This window comes from Berghia stephanieae, chromosome 4 (genome assembly GCF_034508935.2).
Source record: "Berghia stephanieae isolate SIO BIC M18660-M18661 chromosome 4, UCSD_Bste_1.3, whole genome shotgun sequence".
NCBI classification, from domain to species: Eukaryota; Metazoa; Mollusca; class Gastropoda; order Nudibranchia; family Aeolidiidae; genus Berghia; species Berghia stephanieae.
In genome coordinates, this window is record NC_088363.1 from 28105130 (window position 1) to 28132379 (window position 27250).

At 34.2% G+C, this 27250-nt stretch overlaps 2 protein-coding genes across 2 annotated transcripts in view; both read right to left on the reverse strand.

The window, feature by feature from the left end:
* Positions 1-27250, reverse strand: part of LOC144971739 (uncharacterized) — an 86202-nt gene that overhangs the window by 8501 nt on the left and 50451 nt on the right. The window contains exons 20-25 of the mRNA XM_078912813.1: positions 24155-24253; positions 23089-23261; positions 21833-22031; positions 21388-21471; positions 20312-20503; positions 7042-7152 (exon numbers count right to left, since the gene is read on the reverse strand). Coding sequence (XP_078768939.1) covers positions 7042-7152; positions 20312-20503; positions 21388-21471; positions 21833-22031; positions 23089-23261; positions 24155-24253 — 858 coding nt within the window. The remainder of the gene's footprint in view (positions 1-7041; positions 7153-20311; positions 20504-21387; positions 21472-21832; positions 22032-23088; positions 23262-24154; positions 24254-27250) is intronic.
* LOC144970360 (uncharacterized) lies at positions 7595-9919 on the reverse strand. The gene has a single exon (XM_078909921.1). It carries the CDS (start codon positions 9086-9088, stop codon positions 8774-8776), a length of 315 nt encoding a protein of 104 aa, XP_078766047.1. The 5' UTR covers positions 9089-9919; the 3' UTR covers positions 7595-8773.

Consider the following 27250-nt stretch of genomic DNA (forward strand, 5'->3'; position numbering starts at 1 on the left):
TTATCATTATCATTAATATTATTTTCCATTAGACACAAGTAAAGCATTTGACGCTGGAATATATTTGAATTCCTACGTTAGGAGTTTTGAACGGTCTTGGGAGCGTGCGTTGGGAACAAGTTCGAAGTGCTATTATACCCCTGCAATGACTTCATCGTGTTACTTGGGAGAATAGGTGTTTGAAAATAATAAGGGGGAGGGGGGTACTTTAGACTTTATAAGTGCAACTTTTAATTTTTATTCGTTAACATCAAACGAATATATTAATATAATTCTAACTAAATACACTCAAGAAGATTATAAAAAGTCGACAACTGATTTCTGTATCTATAACATTCCCTTTTTTCATCCCATAAGAAATTTTTCTCTAGGGTCTATTCCAATGGAAAATAGGAGTAAAGACCGTACCACTGAGCCATGCTGCCCCTTCCTCTTCCTCCTTCTCTTCCTTCTTCTTCCGTTATTGAGTAGTACCAACAGGCCTTTAAAGTGTATTGCAAAAAAAAAACAAAACCCAAAAAACTCCCCCCCCCCCCCTCAAAAAAAAACCCACATCCCCCCCCCCCCCCCCCCCCCGTCATAACCGCTATTCAACCCGTTGTCACGATTTTATAATTTGGCCTTGGCTAGCAGGATGCCGAAAGGGCCGCTCCGACTACATCTTCACCCTAAGAAAAATCTTCGAACAGTCACAGGGATGGAATTCACCTTTATTTGCAAACTCCTTAGACTTATAAAAGGCCTTCGATGGTGTCCACAGGCCGGCTCTCCGGAATATTCTATAGCCCTATGACATTCCAACAAAAATTGTTAACATTTCAGAATGTTTTATGAAAACTTCCTTGCCAAGTGAATTTGTGTGAATAAAGCAACTGGATTTTTTATATGGGGACCCATGAGTGAAGCAAGGGTGCATTTCGTCATCTTTTCTTTCTGCCTTGCAATTGACTGGGTCATGAAGGCATCAATAGACAACAAGAAAACCGTTCTCAACTGGACAATTACAGAGACACTTGAAGATCTCGATTTGCAGATGACATTGTACTCCTCATCCACAATTTCACTGATGTACTGTCTAAAACCAAAGTGATTACCAACAATGCCCTTAAGCTTGGCCTAAATATAAATGTTGAAAAGACCAAAATGAAGCAGACGAATTCTAATTAAAACACAATTCTGAAAATAAACAACCAAAGTTTCGAGGATGCGAAACATTTCACCTATCTAGTCAGTAGGATTAAAAATGGGAAATGCCAAAATGGGAATTCTGAAGATAAAATGCAAGGGTAGACTAACAAATGCAAGAAGAGCCGTTGGAATGCTCAGAATTAACAGGAAATCAAATGACCATAAAAACAAAACTACGTATCTTCAAAACAAAAGTTTTGTTCTCCTCTATGGGTCCGACTCATGGAAACTGAAGGCACCATCACAACATGAAACTAAATGCATTCCAAAACAAATGCGCAAGAATGACTCTGAGGATATTTTGGCCAAAGGTAATTTCGAATATATAGAACTGGCAAAATGCACAGTGTCTGAAACTGTTAAGATGAGAAGGTGGAAATGGACTGGACATATCCTTAGAATGGATTCGAGTGCCATTTCCAGGATGGCCCTCAGGTAGACCCCACCGGGAACGAGAAGAAGGGACCGCCCGTTTGAGACCCGGAGGAGGAGTCGAGAGAGAGAGAGAGAGAGAGAGAGAGAGAGAGAGAGAGAGAGAGAGAGAGAGAGAGAGAGAGAGAGAGAGATGAAACTTAGTGGATGGTCTTCGGGACAGATGAAAAAAAAATCCCTTTAACCGAGAGAGATGGTGTTCCACTGTGTCAGCCTTACGTGCTGATCAAGCACAAAGAGGATAGGCCAAGTAAGTCAAGTCAATATCTAAAAGTGGTAAGAGTTATCCCCGGTTTCGTCAATTATGAATGTCTCTCTCTTGCCACATATCTGACCCGCCGTGTCAATCTGGTATGATGTCAGAAGGAACTAGATAAAAAAATCGTGTTTGAAGTAAAAAGTAAATGAGCAGAATTGGCAATTGTAACATATTTTTTTAGGTATAATTAACAAAACCCGCCCTAATTAATAAGAGCATTTATGTTGATTCAAAGATCATGGACTTAACTTAAAATTCAATTATACACACCAAATTTTTTTCAACATAAAACTAAAACCGGTTTGAAACAAATTATTAATAAAGAAATTATTTCGAGACACTGCCATTGCCATATGTTTGTGGCAATCGCATGTGTGACATTGATTGCTTATGATTTTTTGAATCCTCATTGAGGTTGTTTAAATTAAAGAAAACAAAGATTAATATTCTAAAATCCATCACTGAATCCGGTATTGTCGAGGTAAACCATAATATATCGAGAAGTTAATTTCAAGTTAGAATTATCCGTGATGTGACATTTCACTTTTAAGGCTTTTTTAGAATGTATATACTTTATACCAAACAAAACGAAAAGGATGTTTGCTTAGAAGATTAGTATTCGTGGCTAATAAATAATATAATTTTCAACGTCTAAACCGTCTATACATAATTCTCTTTTGGGTCAGCAACATATTCAGCTGACAGATGGACAGACATCAAGGTAAACGTGAATATAAAAAGATAATAATTCCATCAAACTCACAGTGAACGTGACAATTAAAGCATATCAAGGTATATTGCTTTGTCCTTTATTAGTGAAAAAAAGTGAATAAATGGAAGCATTGGTTTAGATTTTAAAAAGCAAGAAGCGCTAGCTTCAGAATTACGTTAGAATAAAAGGCAAAATAAAAAGAGGTAAAATTAGGTTTTGATAAATCAATTTCTGAAAGATGTTACGATAACATTTGTTATACTCAAAGTAATCACATTAAACAATAAGCATGCAGAATCATAATAATATTGTGGTGATATCTTTGAATGTGCTACCATTATGATGAAGTGTCGATGATGAACAAGGTAAAGAGGAATCAAAATAATGTTGATTATTACAGCGATAATAATAATAAAGTGATGATGATAATAGTAATGATAATAATGATAATAATGGTGATGATGATGAAGATGATTATTACAATGAAGATGATTATGATGATATGATGATACTGATGATGATGATGATGATGATGATGATGATGATGATGATGATGATGGTGTTGTTGATTGTGATGATGATGATGATGATGATGATGATAACTTATTATTCACTATCATAATAATAATTATTATTATCGTCATCATCATCATGATCATCAACAACATCATCATGATCATCATCATCATCATCATCATCATCATCATCATCATCATCATCATCATCATCATCATCATCATCATCACCATTTTCATCGTAATCATCATCTTCATCATCATCTTCATCATCATTACCATTATTATCATTATTACCATTACTATTATATTTTTACTTCCACTTCCCGATGAGAGCTAACGCTTGAAACAATGTTGTAAAAGTTAAATAATCATAATTATACTTGAAATGTTTTATAAACAGCTCCTTTTATCAAAAAGTTGAGCACTATTATTTCATGGATTTTGTTTTTATAATTTCTATATATATATATATATATATATATATATATATATATATATATTAATTATGTTTATATATATATATATATATAATATATATATATATATATATATAATATATATATTCATACCTACGAATACTACGTTAATTTTGAATTCACCAGAAACATATTACAAAGGGAAAATGCTCTCTAGCTAGTCACACACCCGTCACTATAATTGATGCTAAACATCAAGGTAATTCAATTGTTAAAAAAACAAAACAAAAGGATTACATTCTTTTCCATTGTTGCAAGATAAAATAGTTTGATTCCACTTTTGATATTGAGATGATATCACTTTTAGGATTCCAGCACAAGTCGCCCTAAACGAATGCTTTCTCAGGAAGCCGATCAGCAGCATCATGTGAAATTCTTGTTCAATCAACAATGTAATATTTGAGAAACGAATCGATGAATCAATGGAAAGGTATTATGTCTATAGGAATAGAACGGCCAGGCTTCAACAAATAAAGACACACAGTGTTACTTAATTAAGCCAAGGGTTGGCATGGAGTAATGAATGAAAATCAATGTGTCCAAAAATATGTTTAGACGTTAAGGCATTGTAAATAGATATTATATTATTCGATTAATGAAAGTAGTAAGGTGGGTATTTACCTGGTCGATCGACCGATAGTAAGAGAGATGAATAAATAGATATAAATAGAAACGTACAGATATAGACGGATTGATAGATAAATATAGGACTATTAAGGCAGCCGATAGATAGATAGATAGATAGATAGATAGATAGATTAATAAACTAGTACATGGAAAGTCAAAGAAACGGAAAAATAAGCATCGTTGGAGGCATACATACTTGATTATTAGATAAAAATATAGATCTATAGAGCAGGTTGACTAAAATGATTATATAAACCGATGGTCAAATAAAGACGAACAACAACAACAATAGCAACAACAACAACAACAGCAACAACAACAACAACAACAACAACAACAAAGAATGACTTTTCCATAGAGGAAAAGGGAATGAAAAGAGAAGGACACGTGTGACTGAATTTTCAACCTGCAATTAACGCTGTCATTATTTATATTTGTTATAACATTATCATATTATCTTACCTCCACAAACACTTTCGATTTAAGTAGTTAACCTGTGGTATTAGATAAATTTATAAACAAATTCCAAGAATCAATTTCTTGTCACAATACACTAATTCCGTCGTACATATTTTCCTTGTTACGAACGGACAAGACTATGACTATGTGTTATACAGCGTACAGTAACAGCATTTGGGTATGCTATAATAATATAATATATGCCTCCTATGACCTATTGGTCCCTCTTTGTACTTCATATGCTGTGCACCCTTAACGATTCGAAATGAGGTAGTTAACATTCCCCATTGACCACAGGTCCCAGTAAGACCAAATCAGTATACATAACTATTGATTGGGCAGTCATTTATTATTGTCAATATAGTTGGTTGATATGGGGCCTGACGCATGGCGAGATGTTTTTACAGTTTGAACTACTTCAATTAATCGCCATTCGATTTGATTTGTATTTCATATATTTGTATTGGTTTGTCGTTGTTATAGCTTGAAGCAACTGTGAAGGCAATCAGAATACTTAGAGTTATCAACTGTGGGATTTGATCGGGGGTTCAATTTTAGGTGCATGAGTTTGGAGGGAATAGCACTGATTGATTTGAAATAAGCTGGAGCGATGTGATAACCATAAACCGCGGAAAAGTTGTGAAGAATATTGGAAGAAAAGTAACAGGCTTTTTATTAGGAGTTAGTGGTGATGGTGGTGGTGGTAGGAGTAGTCATAGTAACAGTAACAGTAGTAGTAGTAGTAGTAGTAGTAGTAGTAGTAGTAGTAGTAGTAGTAGTTATAGTGGAAGTAGTAGTAGTAGTAGTAGTAGTAGTAGTAGTAGTAGTAGTAGTAGTAGTAGTAGTAGTAGTGGTAGTAGTAGTAGTAGTAGTAGTAGTAGTAGTAGTTGTTGTAGTAGTAGTAGTAGTAGTAGTAGTAGTAGTAGTAGTAGTAGTAGTAGTAGTAGCAGTAGTAGTAGAAGTAGTAGTCGTAGTGGTAGTAGTAGTTGTAGTAGAAGAAGTAGTAGTAGTAGTAGTAGTAGTAGTAGTAGTAGTAGTAGTAGTAGTAGTAGTAGTAGTAGTAGTAGTAGTAGTAGTAGTAGTAGTAGTAGTAGTAGTAGTTGTTGTAGTGGTAGTAGTAAGAAGAGGGAGAGGAGGATACAGAGAAAAAGGTAGGGAAGGGGTGTTTTGTAGGAGTAGAAACGAAATATAAAAATGGAGGTGCTGGGCGATTTTTTTGTTGGAAATTAATTGAGATCGATGTACACGGCAGGGTTGACGAGGATGTAGACAACAGATTGCTCGGAACGATGAAGTTGACGAGGACGATAATGATGATAACGATTATGGTGATCATGATGATGAAATGATAATGATGATTTTCATGATAAAGATATGATAATAATGATGATGACGATGATGATGATGATGATGATGATGATGATGATGATGATGATGATGATGATGATGATGATGAATGCACATGTGATCATTGATTTTTGCTAATTATCAAAGAAATATGAAATCGACTATTTGTCAATACATTATATAAATACATGTATCGAGAAAATTGATTTCGCTTGTCAATGCTGAAACAGCCCTAGGTATCGATTACCGTTATGTTGAAGGAATGGCTTAGAAATATCGATCAGATTGAATTAACTTTGGCAGTTTTATTTTGGTCTATAATCTCTAAGTTGGTGAGTTTATGCATTTTATACTAATACCTTATTTTGTTGACCGACTTTCAATTGATAACTTTTGGAGAGGTTGATAAGAAATTATTAGGATATGATTTTACAAATAGACGTCTATATAAAAATTCCTGCCCCTTTTTATCATCTAATCAAAAATGAATATAGCTAGTTGGACTGACTTTGTAATTTATTTTATTGGTGAGTTCTTTTTTGCTGGAAAGGGTATGTCTGCATTGTAAGAATCACAGTAATAGATAACATTATGAAATAAAATGCATTTTACGAAGTGAGAGAAATAGCAGATTGATTCTGCACGCATGAATATAAAACCAAAGAGTTGATAAGTTTTATTGAAAACACACCGAGTAATGGCGAGAGACATAAGTTTAAAAAAGGGAAATAAGAAATAAGATGTTTAAAAAGCATACACCAAAGCACACATTGAAATTGAAAAAATCAACAATGAAATGTATTGAACCTATGTCAATATATCTGTCTGCAGGTGACTGTCAACGAAAATTGGTGCTTATCATGATTGAAGAGGTGATTTTTCAAAACACAAAAGTTAAAAAGAAAGAAACATTCGTGCAACATAGATCACACAACGTGACTTATGGTGGGAAGAAGTATGCAAAAAGTTTTTCTTTTTTCTTTTGTAGAATCTTGTAAAAGGAATACACACATAAATACGTACCTCCCGGGGTGCGGGACTTTGAATGTCGATTGGACATTCCGAGTCAGACTCTGTTACAATATTTGATTCAAATTCCTCATCACTATTCGTTTCTTTTTCTTTATTATCCGTCTGAAAAATGTGAAGGCTATTTGGTTAGGAACGGTGCTGTAGATAGCAATGAATTACAATCTTGCTGATGGGTACGAATTGGAATAATATATGTAGATAGGTGAATAAATTATGAGATCTGATTATTGCATCGGTAACACTATGATGAAAAGATGGGTTTGTCTATATTAGGTCAAACTCATTCAGTTCTTAGCGTCTCGTTGACCCAGACATATTAGCAAATTACAACGGTAGGTCATATAGATATTGTTTTGTTTAATCTAAAGCTATTAGTATTAAATAGAACGATATGGAGTGTATGTGATAACTTATAATATTGTATAATATTTTTGTAAACAAATCAAAGCTCATTTAATATAAAAATTGCAATCTATTGTTAGTAATCAAACATTATAGTATGCTAAAGGACATAATTCGATACATGTTTGAATAACTACTTACAATAATATGAGTATGATGGTATTATTTATGAATACTACATTACGAATTCTTTTTTTTTTTCTATTCTGTTAGACAGTTTAATTAAGCTACTTTTCTGTTTTCGTAGAAAGACATACTTTGTGTTAAACATAATATAATATGCAATGGATTATACAATGAATTTAATGATTGGAATAATATCAATATGTTTTATATAAATAACTGACGCTAAAGAGTAAAATAAAAACGTTGAAGACTTAAATGAACACATTAAAACACACACAAAAACGACATCATAATGAATGTTAATCTCTGACCATATAAGAAGAAGAAGACGAAGAAGAAGAAGAAGAAGAAGAAGAAGAAGAAGAAGAAGAAGAAGAAGAAGAAGAAGAAGAAGAAGAAGAAGAAGAAAAAGAAGAAGAAGAGGAAGAAGAAGAAGAACAACAACAACAACGATATAAACGCATGCTAAATGATACATATCATTGAGCTCTTAATTAATGCAACAGATAAAACGGTTGGCATAATTGTCAATTTAATTGATTTCATTTCACACACCAAATTAAGTTTTATCTTGTCTCGTTTCTTTTTTCTGCTTTTTTTTACATCATCTCTTTGTTCCTTTGTTACTTTTCTTCCTTCACAACAACAGTAAGCCTCTCTCTCTCTCTCTCTCTCTCTCTCTCTCTCTCTCTCTTGTTATCTCATACCCCCATCTCTCATACATACACACATAATCACACAGAAACACGTACACAATACAAATTTGCAGACACAAAATACACATGTGAGCATCTGAACATTATGTTAAGAACAAACTATAACGAGTACACAATACTTTCTAAAGATTGATAAAGGGTGCAAACAAAAACGTTCTCCTATACCGCCAAACCTCCTAGTTATGTATTATAGTATTAGCCAATAACCCTTATTCCAGAAATATCACACTGCCCTCCACGGACAATACATACTTTTAAAAATATTGGCCAGAAAATGTTTATGTCAAATATCGACCGATTATGATGTGTCCTAACTTGTCAAAAAGTGTAACCTTTGATCCTCAGGTCCTCAAGGAAGCCTCAGGTATGGTACTTTGGACACAATTATGATCGATAGATTCTGACATAACATTGCCCTGGCAAAGGTTTAAAAATGTTCTTGTTAGAATACACAGCGCCATACATCATGAGAATGAAATTCAAGAGAACCTTACACATCGTGAAGTCCCATGACTTTTACCCTTAGTCTCAGCTTCAGAGGATCGTTGACTGCTAGAATCGCCATCTTTATCATTCTTATCATCGTCCCTTTTTTCACTATTAGTAGTGGTAACTTCACTCTCATCTCCATCACTGTCACTATGTTCTCCAAAAAACATCTTTTCCAGATCGACCGACTTTCTCGGTTCTGAGAGGTTACGAGTTTTATGAGCTCCAAGGAACTCTTCTATATACTTGTATGTGTTTCTCACACTTTTAAATGTCACGGTTTTTTCATTCGTTTGGGTCTCCATTTTAGAATGAAATTATAACTAATAACACGTGAATCTAGGATTTACAAGATACTGTTACGCATGAGAATCAATATAAAAAGTTCTTTCACCACAATATACCCTTGAATGAGTTATATCCAATCACTTGCATCATAGATCCATTATATATATCAAGAATAATTCTCTATTAACAAAACTCCACCATTCTTATAACGTCGGTTGTAAAATAGATTGCTTACTCAATCATTTAACACATCACAAAAGTGAAGCAAAGGACATTCATGGATTAAGACTAAAAACATTAAGTAAGCTGTTTAGATTTGGACGCACCATATGCTGTCGTATTATTTTTAAAAATTGCTTTATATGGTAGCTGTCCACTTTTTAATATTGTTTCTCCAGGCAAATTCTGATTTCTTTCTACGTTTCTATAATTTATCAGATATCAGTCTAATTTTCATTTCTCTTTGCTCCAAGTATCAGAAATTGAAATGCGCTTGAATAACAAACACATGTTATTTAAAATTCGAAAAACCAGTGTAAAGAATTTGTACCATTTGTACTATTTTTTAACGCCTAATCCACCAACATATTAAGGATGTTTCACAATCCTTGAAATCGAAAAACTTGACCACAATAGATTTGTTGTGTCGTTTAATTTCCCTTGGGGAATTCTTGTTTATTCTCCTGTCATAATATACTATAATATACACATGGCATAAGATAAATACATAATCTTTTCCTTAAAGAATGAAATGCCTTCAGTCAATATCACAATTACAAAAGCAATCAAGGGTTGTTTGGTTATAAGATAGCAGTGCAAGTGACGACTTTAATTTGCACCTGCTTACGGACAATACCTAGTATGTATAGAACTCTCAAGTGGTGTCACTTCGTTCCGCTGTCTGCCTTTGATAAGCTTGATTTCTATTTTACTTACTGTTCCGTTTCTGAAGGCGGAGACGGCACGAAGACTAGAGATATCGGATCTATTGGGAATGCGCTGATAAAAAGACTTACATTGCAGATACTATATTTCTCCCATTACACATTACCGTATTCAAAACTTGTGAGATAATTTTTTCAAATTATTTTGCACTGGGAATTTATAATTATCTGATTGACAGCTTATTGTATGGGCCATTGTAAAGATCAAAAGTAGAAAAAGGCACAACTATTATTGACGTTGTAAGACATATTGGATTCACTGCCTCATTTAGAAAAAAACGACAGCACGTAGACAATTGTGGACATGTACCTCAAGTTTTCTAAACGTTGTATATATATATATATATATATATATATGAATACTTATTTGTAAAACGCTATGTTTGATCTGTGCCCTAACAATATTTCTCGTTTTAACACGTTATGTTACTCGCATTCGATATTTTTAAAACGGACAAGGATAGACAGCCCAACATTAATGAGGAAAGGGAAGGAAAGACTGGATCATGGACCCTTTACAGCCAAATAATCTCTTGTGTTTCCTCTACGGCAACCTCGGTCAGAACAACGAACCACTCATGTACCATAACACCAACAGTTGAGCACCAAGGTCTATTTCTGCTTTTCCTGTACTGTACTTTTTCTGCTAGCTATATTGTAAAATAATAAACATCCACCAAATTTGATCAAAACACTTTACAAGGGATTCCAAGCCAACAGCAGCTCACAGGGTGAGAAATGACGCGTGCAACACAATGTTTCGACGAACAAATGCACATTTTACATCTTAGTACAATGAAGGCGAGTAAAGATACTTTTCCAATGAGTAAACGTTGCGCTTTCCACAGCGCGACTCAAACCAGGGGCCTGCAGGTCTGAAGGCGAGTATAATATCACAAGACCACGTAGATACAGAGGGAAGCCTAATAGGTGGTCAAGAGACTGACTTACATTGAAATTAATCTTTGTATGCATTTAAATGTATGCAAGTTACACATTTTACATAGGAAATGGGATTATTAATCATTTTTATCGAACAGATAGACCGATATCAAGAGATATCAGTGTTTATTTAAGCGTAGCCAGGATATGATAAACAACTTTGTTTTTCATTCACTCGAATTCAGAGGAATGTATTACGGCCACACAAATTTGAAATCCCTCGTTTCTATAAATTTGCACCTCTCTTCATGATTTTATAAGAATAACATCATCGATAACATAGGTACATCTAAGCAAGGGCACAGTTAAAACCAGTCCTTCTTATCTTCTATATGGAGCATGCATTAAAAACAAATGCACAAATCCCTACCCAAGACTCACTCACAACTCGTAAAAGAGCTTCTACTGGAATTAAGACACGCTGACGACGTTGACTTCATAGGCATAAACTAGGATAATAAGTAATTTAGCCTTCAAAAATATCAACTATATTAGATGTCATTGCAGAAAATAAAAACAGTTGTCACGTTGCTAAAAATGAAAGAAAATGGCTGGAGATCAAAACAAAAGTAGCTTCACTAATTGGGGACTTAGGTGATATCAAGAGAAGAATAAATAATCTCAACCGTCACCCTCAATAAATTGATAAATGTCTGGATCAGGGCAACAGAATAAAAGTCAATATAGAGATAAATTTATACAAAGCCCTTGTGAAGTCTAAACTTATTTACAACGGTGGCACCTTGTCATTAACACGAAGCGAAGAGCAACTTGATAGGTCTCACCTTAATCAACGAAAACAAAAAGTCCTCAAGTCCAACATCTATTGAATATAAGCAATAATAGAGCACACCAGTAAATGAAAATTATCTCTCTCTTTATATTTTAGAGGCCTGTTTGAGACGTTTTTGGTATGCACTAAGAAGAGACAAGGAAATAGCCACAAACAAAGCCATTAACGCATACTTCACAATGTTTAGACAGGGTAATTATAAAGAAGAACACAACGACAATTCACACTGTGCTACGTAGAGATCTAAAACACGTTCAAACTCAAAATAAAACCTTCTGTTTCCAAGATCTATGACAGAAGATCGTGAAAGGTGGATATAGGACAGAGGACAGAAGAAGCGGCCGAGCGTCCCAATCTAGGAGGGGAAAGGCACCAGGTAAATAGTAATTATGATATATTAGTAGACACTCATTGACGGATGATTTGTAACATTGTTACTGACTTACTTGACTTAGATGCCTTTCGCGTCTCGACCGAAAGATCGGGTCGCCTTGGCTGTTTCCAGTATTTCCTGTGTGAGGTGTCTCCAATATTGCCGGTCCTCTGCTAGGGTTCTCAGATTTTCAAGGTCCCCTGCCGTTATGAGACTAATGCTTTGTCCAAGTGTTGTGAGGTTTTTGTTTAGGATCACAGGGAGTGTTGTGATCGGTCTTCCTCTGAAAAGGTTCCCGTGTTTTTGGAAGTATCCCGACATGGCTTGGTTAGCTGGTATGTTTTTGTCCCTGCGTAGTATGTGACCGAAAAGTTGCCATCGTTGTTGTAAAATGTCAAGGGAGATTGGTCTTTCTTTTGTGATCTTATAGAGTGATTCATTTGAGATCTTTTTTGGGTATTTGATGTCCAGTACCCTTCTTAGCTGTGTGCGATGGAAGGCATCCAGATGTTCTTCTTTGGATTTTGTCAACGCCCAAGTGCCGCAGTTATACAGAAGTACCGGTTTTACAAGAGCACGGTACAGTTTCAGTTTGGTTTTTCTCTTTATTTTGTCACCTCTAATCCATACATTGGTGAGTTTACTGAGTGCGGCGTTTGATAGCTGTTTTCTTCTTTGTACATCCTCGGTGTCTCCAATTAGTGAGCCGACTTTCTTTGTTCTTTTCCATTCATCTTTGTTCCTCGATATTGTTGTAAATTCGGTTTTATTGGCATTGACTTGGAGGTTATATTTCATGAGGGTATTTTGTATGATGTCTATATTTGCTGGTGTTGATCCAATAAAATCGACATCATCTGCATAGGCGATTTCTCTAGGGATTGCATTCTCAATATGAGTCGTTGGTTTTGGAATGACTTTTCGAACTTCTTTCAGAGCGTGTTCTAAGTATATTGTGAACAGAATCGGGCTCAGACTATCTCCTTGGGGGTCCCGATGTTACTTTCGAACTGCGTCTGTTTTGTGGCCCCGTATATCCTTGGTTGTATCTTTGTGTTGCTGAGGAGAAATCGGATTATTCGGAGCTCGTCTTCGTCTACTATGTCTGTTAATATCTCCAAAAGTTTTCCTCTGTCGATCGTATCAAAGGCTGCGGACATATCGATTCCGGTTATTGTTATGGATATGTTTTCAAAGAAAACATATCCATAACATTGTTATATTCAATAAAATTGCTTTGTAGTGAAAGAAAAAGGAAAATTTGATCAAGCGGAGCGATATATTCTATATATAATTTGTCCCGAAACAAAAACAAATCATAAAAAATGAATTAACTCAAGCAAAACCAAATTATTATCACTCACTTCTTTGTTCTTTTTCTGCCCGATTAAGTGTCGCGTAAAAAAACCCAACAGATTTGTTCGTAGTATCATTATCATATAAACATTATTTGTCCACCATAACAGTACTGTCTGTAAAAAGGAACAGGCAAAATTGCTTTTGTACTGGATTGGGATCAGAGTGACCAGGTGACCAATCTAAATTATTCTTCCAAGGAAGGAGCGTTCAATTTATAAGTTTAGGATTGTGCTTGAACTTATGATTCTTGCAAACGATACTTAGGCTGGATCATACGATCACATTATTGCAAACGTGATTTTGGGACAAAAAAAAATCTTCCCTTTGATTCAAATGCCGATAGCAACGGATGTTTTTGACGGATTGCAAAACGGCATACTGATAAACAAGTATCTTAGGCCGACAAGTTTCACACTTCCTTTCAAGCGTCAACAATATTATTCATTAAAGTGACTAAAGAGTTAATAGAAATACAGGTTGGTCTTTCGATTTCTCTACAAAGAAAGAATTGAAAAGCTCAATGCAATTTTTAACAAGCTAACTATTCTCCTTCCAACTGAATTTTATCGGGTTGTTAAAAGTGTCTAGAAAGAATCAGACTAAAGCAAAGGGAATGTAGTGGCGTGCCTCAAATTTTAATACTGAGGGGTTAGATTAAAGAGAAGTTTGTTTCTCTCGACAACCTAAACTAACAGTGTGCGATAAGAAAGTTAAATTTTGAATTATTTTAAAGGGGAAGTACTGACGCGAGATAATGGTTAATTTTTTCCAGTATAGGTTCCTCATAAATGCTGAACAGGATTTCGAAACCTCAGTCGATTATTAGACCAAAAAACCTCATCAAAAAACCACAAAAAACAAAACAAAAAAAAACAAAAACAACAACAACAACAACAAAAAAAAACAATAAAGAAAATCAAAACAAAATGAAAAACCCAAACAAAAAGTCAAAAAGAAAAAAATCACGTTAAGTGGATTTTGAACCACTTAAAACCTGACTCGAAGCATTTTTTCTTTGACGGGACTACAAAAAGTCCCTTACAGTTTAAAAGAAAATCAATACATGTACCTATTTTTAAGTATAATCCCAAGTCAGATTTGTGAGGTGGTGTCTTATCTTTAAACTCAATGCCATTGTACATGTTTAATGTCAATATGCTAAAACAAAGATCCTAAAAAAGTCCAAACTTCTTTCCCAACAAAACACGAGAGTGATCATGGCAAAGTTGATTTTACTTTTTCTAGTGAAAACTATAACATAGAATACTGCGCGCACATCATAGTTGTGTAACATATTAAAACATAAATTTATCCCTTCATTAACGATTGCACAATATAGCGGATTAAAAACCCTCTAGATATAGACAAGCTTAGTGGTCATTTTCAAAAGTTTGAAGTAATTCATGAAGTAACTTTGCTTTTCTAGGACAACATGATTAAAAAATTCAACATAAAATTTTTCAGCATTATGGACCAAGCCAGTGTAAGTTGTTTTCACGATCAACGCTTCCTGGTAAGATTTCAAAACAATAATATAATCAATTTTCGTCCCAATTCTGTTTACGTCAACTTCTTAAATGCTATATAGTTTGAAAATTAGCAGTGATTTCTGAAAAAAAACTTATATAAATTATTTTGATTTAAATAATATTTCTTTTTTTTTCTTCTGCGTAGATAGTAATCTTTGCTACCTTTCGCGTTTTGACACAATGCAAATGAAGTTGACAATTGTGTGGTTCTTCACCACAATGTGGATAAAATACTCTTTCAATCAATTAAAGTTCAATTCATGTATTTAAAAGAAATTAAACACATCTGATTCTTTGAGACGTTTGCACGTCAAAGTATATTTCAGTTAATGGCGTTACCCCAGCACAGAACATGTAAAAACGATAGATTTTTAGAATGTAAAATCATAACTTTGATTAATTATAAAATTACATCCCATCTAGATTTTCTCATTGACAGAAAAAATTGATATTTTTAGCTAAGAATCACAAAGGAAATGTAAAAAAATAATAAAAACAAAGCACTGAAAAATATAAGAATGAAATAAATAAAGAAAGGGCGCTTCATTTATATTAGATTTCTCAGTTGTGTCCTTCATTTCAGGAATACATTTGAGACGTTTTGTCAACTGACTGGAATCTTATCCTTTTTCTTTTTCATGACAGTTTCATGACCACCTAAGACTAAATGCTGGTGGTGCCTAATGATCCGTAAGTAATTCAGACTGGAGATACGTGACACGATACAATTTTGATTTTGACAACATCAAACTACTGTCGCCGTCATCAAACGAACAAAAAGTGTTAATAGAATAGAATTAGCCATTGATATGCGTCATTTCCACTACATAAAAAGAACTGTGTAATACATGTATACAAAATGATGTTTACATAGATACTAATTTATAATTTAACAATAATATATGGCATTGCCTGATAAACGATTAGTATCACACTGAGAAAAGACCATTAAATTTATTGACGGTCAGTGCTCATAATAGTCAGTGTCATAAAACAGGGCGAAGTCACTGAAAGAGCTAAAATAATACTTAGACTAGTTACGCACCGAAAATGAAAGCTTATCGTTCTGAGTTTGATTTTGGCTTTAGGGGATCAAGAAATCAGTAAAGCATGAATCAAACACTGATCAAACCAGCGGGGAAATGGGTGACGTCGAGGTCATGGTTTATTGTATGGAAATCACTCTATTGTATGTGGTGGGGGTCACTGCCATACTTTGACAGAACAAATGTTTTCTCATTTCGTCCAGAAATGTTATATCTAAAATATCGCTCTTTTAAATGACCACAAACTTGTCTAAAATCTGAGACATCAAAAAGTGTCAGTTTTAAGACTTTTTTTTTGACATTTTGGGGGTCAGATATATTGATTGATATTTAACTGAATGTTTCCTAGCCAAAATGATAGAAGTATTTTGTCAAAGCACGACAGATCAGGGTAAGTGAGGACACTGGTCATTTTGATCCGGCTTTGTAATGTCACCAGATAAAAAAAGGAGTAAAAGTTATGCAAAAAGTGAAACTATCATCCCATCTGTGACATGGAACAATCACCCACAATACAAAGGCAAAATGTATCCATGTCCTCAAGAGAGTGGAACGCTTTGACAGATGATATCAGAGTTTCGGCACCAACCGTTAAGCAGTTAGTTCAAAATTTGACGAGAGCATTCAACACAGTGCAGCGCTCGTCACATACGTGATGGTATTGGTTGCGAAATAAAAGAGGTACACAAGAAGGGTAAAGAATAGAAGAAGAAGAAGTAGAAGAAGAAGAAGAAGAAGAAGAAGAAGAAGAAGAAGAAGAAGAAGAAGAAGAAGAAGAAGAAGAAGAAGGAGGAGGAGGAGGAGGAGGATGAGAAAGAGAAGGAAGAGGAGAAGGGAAAAAAAAAGGGGGGGGGGAGAAGAAGGACGAGTAGTAGGAGGAGGAGGACAAGAAGAAGAAGAAGAAGAAGAAGAAGAAGAAGAAGAAGAAGAAGAAGAAGAAGAGCTAAAGACGTTTTGGGGTAAGGACGGGGAGGAGGAGATAATAATTCACAAAATATTCGAATACTTAGAGCTTCAAGTGAAAACCTAAAGAGATTGTAGTTAAGGAAAGTAATAAGGTATCTAAAACAAACGCCAAATAGTTAACATACTCTAATAAGACCTAGACTATCTATGATTTATTATGATCAACTTTTCCATTTTAATTGATATGGAATAAAAAAATCCATAAAAGTAAGACCAATGACTTAATTATACAGTCCTTACTGAAATTACAATTCTCTGTATTTTGTCCATTCGTAACATAAAATTTACCTAATGTGAATGAATTAGTGTTCGCTAGTTTTAACTTTTGTACAATGGGCAGTATTTTCTATCCGGCTTAGAGTATTTCCATTGAGACCAAAGCAATTTTGGGAGATCAGATTATGTATGTCAGTTGCACCTCATTTGTTAAAATGATTTTGAAATACATAGAAAAAAAATCCTTTGTCCAATTTCGTGGCATCGGCACAATTGATGTGTTGCATTATCTCATATTATACCAGAGGTACATGTATATAACAGCTAAAGGATTCCCCTAAATGTGATAGGAAAAGATATTTATAATAGTAGATTTATATAGTGCATATCAATAACAAATTGTTTGATTAATTGTCCCATAAGAGAAATCTAGAGATTCGTGAATTAATTATATCTAAATTCCATACATAATACATTTAATTCGAGTAGATTTTCAAAACAGTTAAATTTATAAAATGTTTTTTTTTAGCTTTATTATAGAGCAATATGAACTAAATGTGTTCAACGGCCTCCCATCCAGCAGCAACAATTAACATGTAGTTCAAGACACGTGACTGTAAAGCACTACAACATATTTTTCAGATAGGGAAAACGCTTTTACTGACCAGGTACTCATTTTAAATTCTATATGGTGTGTCAATGTGAGTAAACAGGCCTTTTCTAGGACTAAACTTTTCGGCATCAAGTCCAGTACTCGAATCAGAGATATCCAGGTCAGAAGCCGAGTGTCACATCACAAGCTAATTAAGCCACACATATAAAGATCTTTAAAGAAAACCCTATTTTTTTTCAAGTCTACTATAACGTGCTCATCAAATTTATTGTATCCCTCAATTATATACTCTGCAAGGACCAGAACATTGACACCATTCTTATTCTTACACTTTTTTCTACCAATGTTATACATTTAGAGATTCATAAATATTTGATTTTTACATTAAATGACTCTTGACAACTTCAAGTCTTTGTATTACAAATATCCTTTTCCATGAATTTCTCTTCTCTTTTGATCTTACGATAATCTTAGTAAATTTCAAAATATTAAAATACTGAAACTGTTATATATATATTTTTATAAATAATTTTATATTCTAACTATTAACATCGGATTTAGACGAGAGGCGTTTGTAACTGGTACTCTAGTTCCATTAAATATTTCTCCCTCGACGGATGTTTAGAAAAAATGTGAACGATTGCACCAAAATGTTGATAATCGGATTGAAGATAATATAGAAATTTGAGTATAACAGTTTGAAAAAGGAAATTTACGTTTTTTTGAATTTGTAGAAACAAAAATCGCATTCCTCACTGAAGACATTTATTTCTACTCAAATTAAACTCACTATTAAACATCTAATAGCTCTGACATAATAGCGTTTTGTTACGATAAGTCACAAATGCCTAGCATTGCCCACTGCATGGAATTTGACGTAAGATATATTTGTAAGGATTCATGCGGCACCGTCAACGGTAATCTACTGTAAAAATATTGACATTGCTCTTTGTCACGGAGCTACCACTCAAGACAAATCAGGCATTCTTTCCATTTGTGATTCATAGCATGCGGTATGTGGGAATATACTCGCTTTCGGATCGAAAGGTCCTGGGTTGGAGCCTCACTCAACCCATAGTTACGTCCATGGAAAAAGCACTTTACTCACATTCTCTCACCGTACTCAAGTGTAAAATGAGTACCCGGTCGTTAATAGCGATATCTTGTAACAAGATAACAGGCGTCACGTCTCGCTTTACATGTTATATGCAGCCGTCGGTCTTTGTAAAGCGCTTTCTGAACGTTAAGTGGATATTGCACGACATATAAGCTCATTTCTCTTCTTTTTAAAAAATTTAGTAACTAGCCCTCTTTTCCCCAGTCTTTTAACCAGTTAACTGTCAGGCTCTGGATAAACGACCAGAAAACCCGTCCTTCAAATATCGATCGATTTAAATTACCCTCATCTTGGCAAAGACTCCTAAACCTGGGACATGGCGAAGTCCCAGGTTGGAGAGTTATTGCCAAGACGAGGGTCATCTAAATTGATCGACATTTGAAGAACGAATTTTCTGGCCAAATTTTTTTTCTAAAGTATGGCAAATAACTGGTTAACTGTCCTATTGATACAAAAGCTATTCGGGGTAATCGTTTCCATTGATTTTGTCTCATAAACTATAATATAGTATCTTGTAAATTCGAGCCATAAGAAAAAGTTATTGGTATTTTGTTCTTTTTTGAAGCTGTTATATTCATCTTTGCTCACAACTTATTAAAAATTCAAGATGCATGTCTTTTTTGTTATTGAGACTCATCTTAGTGTCTTTTTTCTTCTCTATCTTATACTTGAGATTGTATTTTTTAATTTCAGAAAATAATATCTTTCTTTTGTAGATTCCTTGTCTGTGTCTGAAGCGCCTAAAAAGGCCATTGGGAGTAGATCTATGTTGTATTGAGCGCCTGCAGGACGTGACTGATTGGTGTCTTCCGGTTTTCGAGCTTATTATTTTGTTCTTTTTTTTTTAAGCTGTTATATTCATTTTTGTTTGTTTTGTTTGTTTTGTTTATTGAGATCACCATTGGGTCTTTTTCTTTTCTCCGTCTGACATATGAAACACTTTGGGAGCATATCGAAAAAAAGATAGTATTGTGCGGCTATGTGGTCTAGTGGTATGACACTCGCTTTCGGATCGGAAGGTCCTGGGTTCGAGCCTCGCTCGGCGCATAGTTGAGTCCTTGGAAAAGACTCTTTACTCACATTCTCTCACCGTACTCAGGTGTAAAATGAGTACCTGGCCGTTAACAGCGTTGTCTTTGTCCGAAAAATTGTAATATCGCCTAACAGGCGCCATGTCTCGTCCTACATGTTAAATGTTGCTGTTGACCAGGGACCCCTTGTAAAGCGCATTGAGCACGTTAAGTGGATATTGCGCTATATAAATGCTCAATTTATTTCCATTATATATATATATATATATATATATATATATATATTCAATTTAAGAAAATATAATAATTACCTTTGTAGATTCCTTGTCTGTGTCTGAAGCGCCCAAAAAGGCCGAGGGGAGTGTCGTGTTGTTTTGAGCACTAGTAGGACGTGCCTGGTTGATGTCTTCGACAGGAGCTGTAGATTGTGTCCCTATACTGGTTGGGTCTTGATCTCTTCGTGTGGTGGTTGAAGGCCGGGACATCGTACCCGGGATAGATGTCTGAAGTTTGGAAGGATTTAGGTTACAAATGTCGACTAAAAACTGACGTACAGCACTAAACATAAATAGGAATATTTATATAGCGTGTTTAAATAAATAAAAAATAAAAATAAAATAAAACAAATAAATAAATAAATAAATATCCCTTTATTCATCCCATAGGTGAAATTTGCCTTTGGGGTCTATTCCAAGGGAAGAATGGAATAACCCAGGCGTCAGCCGCAGTGCAGCGCCGCAAATTGAGCTAGGGCGAGGTGACTTGCTCAAGGCCATACAGAGAAGCGGCGGGTGATCGAACTCAATACCTTTTATGTACGAAGCAAAGACTGTACCGCTGAGCCACGCTGCCCCCTAATTTCTATGTATTTAATATGCTTAGTGCGTTTCAAAATGTTTAATATATTCCTCAGCCGGGCATACCATGGATCCATTTCATACAGTACCTGTCGCCTATTAGACGTCTTTTTGTACACTCTTAAAACACCAGGCACTCATTTACACATGAGTCGAGTGGGGTGATATCTGTTTAGTGTCTTACCCAAGGACATAACACCAGGACCAGACTTTTCCACGATTCTGTCTACAATCCGGCCAATGACCATGCTTAATATTGCTTGATTTTTGTGACAAGATGTCCAAATAATATTATATCATACTATAAGACCAAAGGCTAGATATCAGTTGGTCGAGCGTTTGACACGTGATTTAGTAGATTCCACTTATCTATTTGTTCATTTGTTTACTGATGTTTAAAAGACGCCAAGACCCAAAACAAACCCAATGATATAGATAACTTTATGTGTATGATAGAAACTTGAAAGTGAAACAAATGTGATTTTGACAAATATTTATATTTTTTAATGACAATTCAATACATGGCACACCTTTTCAGTAGAATCATTTGCAAGACTGTCTTCTGTATCTCCAGCTTCAATTTTCACCAGCTTTTCATCTAATTCTTTAAAATTCTGTAAATAAACGCAGAAATAACATATTCTTTGGGCCTTAGAACTTAAAACAGAAAATCAGACATATGCGAGGATAATAAATTCAATATTAAATTCTATCCGCATGAAAAGGCACAAACTTAATGTGTTGTCAGCTAAGATCTTAAAATTTCGAAAAAATTGTATGACATATATGGTATAAGTCTTGAGTTTTTTTCTCTCCCATAATGATTGTAGATATAGATAAGTAAAGAATTACGTTATATGTGCTTTATTTATTTATTTTCCCTTGATATTGCTCGATAATTGTTTGTTTTTTTTTTGTTTTTTTTTTTTTGGTTCTCATATTCTCTTGACTGGGCGACTTTTCAAAACAACTTACAAAAAGTGCATCAGCAGTCTTTTTCTCTTCCAAGTCATCCCAAAATCCCTCGCCTTCCATTTGTTCTCGCTGTTCTTTGTAGTCGATGTAAAGTTCAAGGTGAGGGATGTTGTTCAAGTATCGTTCTCGTGCCTCCTCGATCCTGTCGTCAACACTAGGCTTTTGCCTCGTGGGGGATGGGATGTAACGTAGATTTGTCCTGGATGATGAGTAACAACAAAAAGTCCAAGGTTTGATTATGTGATACATATTTAGAAATTTGGCCAGAAAACTCGTCCTTCAAATATCGATCGATTTAAATGACCCTCGTCTTAGCAAAAACTTTCAAACTTGGGACTTCCTCTATTTCCATTCATTTTCCAAACAATAATGTAATCAGGTTATTTGACCGTATGTAGTTTACGTGGTATAATTTAAGAACTTCACCAGACACGACTAGATACCGGTATATTGAGTTTCGTAATTGCTCAATCGTTTACAACTTTCGAAAAATCAAGTATCATTTAATTAGTTTGTTAATTGTTTCTCTAATATTAATTCTCCATTTACTTTTTCATTTTGTAAAATTATATCGTAATCTCTAAAAGCTTACATAATTAGATATTCATTAGTGTTTGGTAACAAAATAAATCGTCTTCAGCGCTTAGAGTCTGGTGTCTCGGAGTTATAGCGCTATATAAGTTTTCAGCATTATTATTATTATTATTATTATTATTATTATTATTATTATTATTATTCATTGTCAAGCTTCCGAATATCCCCGATCCCTCTTAAAAGTTTGTTACATTAATCTCGCAAACTCAACTCATCGACTGATTCGAGAGAAAAATATATCACACGTAGCATATTCAATGGAGCCCTCAAAATACGGAGCTCCCTTTGATCAGCAGCACAAAATTGCACATTAGTGCAAGACTTTAAGGAGTTGGGATACTATAGAATTGGTTTATCATTATTATTGTTATTAATATCATCATTATTATTGATGTTATCACCACAACCACCACCATCACACCACCACCACCACCACCATCATCATCATCATCATCATCATCATCATCATCATCATCATCATCATCATCATCATCATCGTCATGTTCATTATCATTTAATCAGTGCCCATGCCCAATTAATAATTGAACACAGCAAATTTAAAGCTTTTTATAATTATTTTTTTTCAAGGGAAATCATTGTGGTTAGATTATTTAGACACTTATATTTCCAAAATCCTAATAAAAAGCACTGGCTGAACAAACCTGGCTGATGACATCCTACTGCTCTGCTTGTCCCTGCCTCTAAATGGACTTCCTTTGGACAGGACGCTGGCAATGGGCACAATTTCCCCTGGGAGCAAGTCCATATCGGGATTGTATTCGCCTTCCACTCGTGTCTCACCATCTTCTCTCCCTTTGGATGGGGATCCTGTGGACTGGTGATTGTAAATAATATGGCGTTTTATTATGAAACAATGAGATCGAATTAGTTTTGCATAGGTCAAGAAATGTTATGTTTGTGACACTTTTAGGCCATTTAAGCGATTTAAAATGTGAAGATGGCATTCATCAGGAAGGTAGGCTTAGCCTACAACAGTTATAATATAATAAGTGGAAAATAAGAAACGATAAAAAGCAACGTTATTTGTGGAAATAATGCAGGACAAAGTGAAAATACGTATACATTTTTTAAAAAACAAAACACAAAAAACAAAGCATGCTCTCGTTGTGATTCTAGAAATTTAGATAAAAACCACAGCATGTGCGACATTAGTCGTATTTGCATTTGTTGATACAGAAAATGAGATTCAACTTGAATTTGGTTTTATCTTGTTTATTTCATCTTTAAAAAATTGAAAATTTTCCCTCCAGATACGTGTTACTAAAAAAATACTCGTGAAGTAAGTTCAAGGTCAAAACGTTTGGCTCAAAATGATTTTTAAATACCTGTCTTCATTTATATCCTTTTAAGAAAGAGAAAATGTCACATCATGCTTTAAAATTCTAGTCCTCGATTTGCATAATTTAAAAAGTTACTGTGATAAAAAAAACCGCATAGATTTTATTTTTAGAATGTTCAATAGAAAAAGATTGTTCATTTAAGGATATATATATATATATATATATATATATATATATATATATATATATATATATACACGTGTATATGTGTGTGTGTGTGTATGTGTATATATATAACTACATAATATTCGGGCAAAAGTACATACATTCAGGAATTTATAGTTGGCAGATTTCTTAATAGCAGAAGGGAGTGTAAAAAACGCAATTTAATTTTTAAAATTTCATTTTGATTGACATAATGACCTACCCTGACCAAACTTGGATTGTTCTGTCGTTTCTCCCATGCTTTTGCTATGTGCAACTGGTGTGCTTTAGATTTCGTGCTCTTTTCAAGATGGCCTTTTTTCTGTCGGAAAGATACAAAACGATGTGGTGTTATAGATATAAAGAGCATTTCTCTGAGACACCTCATCAAATTATTATTTTTTTCTCCATCGGACGATCAAGAGATACGCAAGTCTTTCGTAACTTATCTTGACTTGCGATTGGTAGTGATTAGCACTCCAGCCTTACACAAAGACATTATTTACAACTCCCACTCAATCAGGAACAATTCATTCCATTAAAATGAGTACCCTCATGATAACTAAAATAGCCAATGAAGCAAATATTTTGAATAGAGAGATATCTTTGTCGCTGTTTCCCTTTTTCAAAGAATCGAAGAGAAGGCCTTGGTGAAAAGCAAAATATTCCCATTTCAGATCAGGGATAGAATCTACAAGGAAGGAACAACAAACCAAAGGGGATTGAAAGGTTTAGTGGAAAGGACTCTTTTTTTTAAATTTTAAAATCTTCTTTGGCCCACAAAGTGAAAGGGACAACTGATATAAAGGATAGCCGGATAGAAGAGACAGTAAGATTTAACCCTTTTAAATGCATCTCCCACGGTCTAAATGAATGTTTTAACTTCGGATGATACTTTCTAGAATTGTGGGCATAATAAATGATATGAAATGTGCGATAGCTACTTATAACTTTTTGCCACAAATTCATTCTAAACAATATTGGACTTGGCAAAATCTTACATAAACTTCAACTTACTCCTCTTAATCGGTGATGTAAAAACATGGAAAATCAAAATAACATCTGATCCCTTCACCCTAAACTGCTCAGCATAAATTTGGAAGAATTGGAGAGAAAATAAATAATCATGGTAGGTATAGACTTTCTTTGTTATTCTTGTTAGCTGATCTCCATTACAAGTTGTTTGAGGATATTTGATGAATAAGATAAATATCTTTCATGTGATTTCATAATGTTAATTTTCTTCCACTTTAAGTTGAAATGTTATAGATTTTGTATTAAATTGGATTAGAGCTGTAGATTGCATTTGATTTATTACTTTTAAGTACCATCAGTGAAGTCAATACGATTCCTTGAGGATCCTGAACACAGTCAATGAAGAAACGATATCTCTTCTAGGAAACAGTCATGATTTCAGAATTTGTTGCATTTTTTGTGCCATAAACTATTTTTCACCTGTTTTGTATTGTACTCACATTTCAGTACATTACCGTATTGTACAGCGACATGAAGGAAAAATCATATTTCACTAAAAATTCAAAATAAACAGATTCGTAAAATGCGGTCACATCCCTAGATTGTAAGGTCAAAGAAATTTGTAGGAATCTAATACAACCACATTGCATCAATCAAATAATGATAGTTTTAAACAAATATCCGAACTGAAGGATATCCAAAGACAGGCATTCTCAAGTTATCTTGATTAAATCAATGCATATTTAATATTTTATTCCTATTTGGAAATCAATGCAAATCAATTCAGTTACTTTTAATACATCTATCTTTAACACTGCTTAAGAACCGGGGTTTTCTGGAAAGACACATTTATCTAAAAATTTGGCCAGAAAAATCGTCCTATAAATTTTGATCAATTTACCGAGGTCCCAGGTTTTGAGAGCTTTTGCAAAGATGAGGGTCGTTTAATTCGATCAATATTTGAAAGAAGAGTTTTTTGGCCAATAAAATGAGTGTTTGTCCTCTACGTGCAGCAGTAAACTGGTTAATAGTCAAACCCTATTTAATTTATTCTTTCACGGTCAATTTTCAGCCAAATTATAATGCAACATTGAAACCAACATAAACACATCTACTTTGAAATAACTCCTGAATGTTGTTTGAACTTTTAAAAAAGTGAATATAGAAGCACACATTGATTCTTTGAGATTTAATAAAAAAATACGATACTTTATAGGCTTCCTTTCAACCGTGAAGCACGAATGCCTTGGTCTATAACTGGACATTGTATGATATTTTCACTTTCATAATGTTTATAATGACACGCCATTCATTCCTCGTAATAAAGAGTTGCATAAACGTTAATAGATAGGGAATGTTAGATAGTTATTGGCTGCATTGATTACATTCTTTTAACCATAAACCTTTTCTTGATGCATATTACCAAAATTAAATTTGCTTCACTTACCTTTTAAGACTTCTGCTGTCTTATTTGTAAACTATTTAAAATCCCCTTAATTTTTTCCAACATACATCTTTCAAATCGTTCGATTAAATTTCGTTTTAAAAAATAAATTGGAAAGTATTGACTGTCCTATCCACACTACTTTTTACATATTTGCTATCCCGTTATAAAAATAGTCATTTTACTATCGGATTCAAAATTGGGAAAACAATAGCCCAAATAAAAAAAAAAACAACAAACACACACAACCCCCCCCCCCCCCACAAAAATCAGAGGAATAATCATAATGCAGAAAAAAGATACAACAAGAATCTCAAAAATAAAAGTAGAATATTTTGATTCTAAGCGTTTTGGTAAAAAAGCTCACAACATCTGCCAGTCGGATATAACGTATCATCACACAAAACTATGTGTAACCTTAAACTTTTATAGTCTAATTGATAAAAATCTGGTGAGAACTAATCATTAAAGTGGCTTCTAAATGTAATACAAAGGCGTTAAATTTGTTCCATCTGTATTATCTTGTGAAAAAAAGACAAAGAACACAAAGACTTAGAAACAGTGATGAACTGATATAAATTGAAGAGAGAACTAGCAAACTGAAATGTAATAAAATGCAAAAGTTTGCAGATGATTTCTATCTAAAAGCCCAGGGAGAATTCTGCCGTACACTGGAAAAACCCAATATTTTAAAATTTGGCCAGAAAACTCGCCCTTCAAATATCGAAATACCCTAATCTTGGCAAAAAAAACTCTCAAACCTGGGACCACAACATTCGCGAAGTCCCAGGTTTGAGAGGTTTTTCTTTTCCAAGATGAGGGTCATTTAAATCGATCGATGTTTGAAGGACGAGTTTTCAGGCCAAATTTTAAAATATGATTTTTTTCCCAGAGTATGGC

What these genes read in the sequence shown, in the direction of transcription:
- LOC144970360 (XM_078909921.1), bottom strand. Translation starts at nt 9,088, where the DNA reads ATGGAGACCCAAACGAATGAAAAAACCGTGACATTTAAAAGTGTGAGA.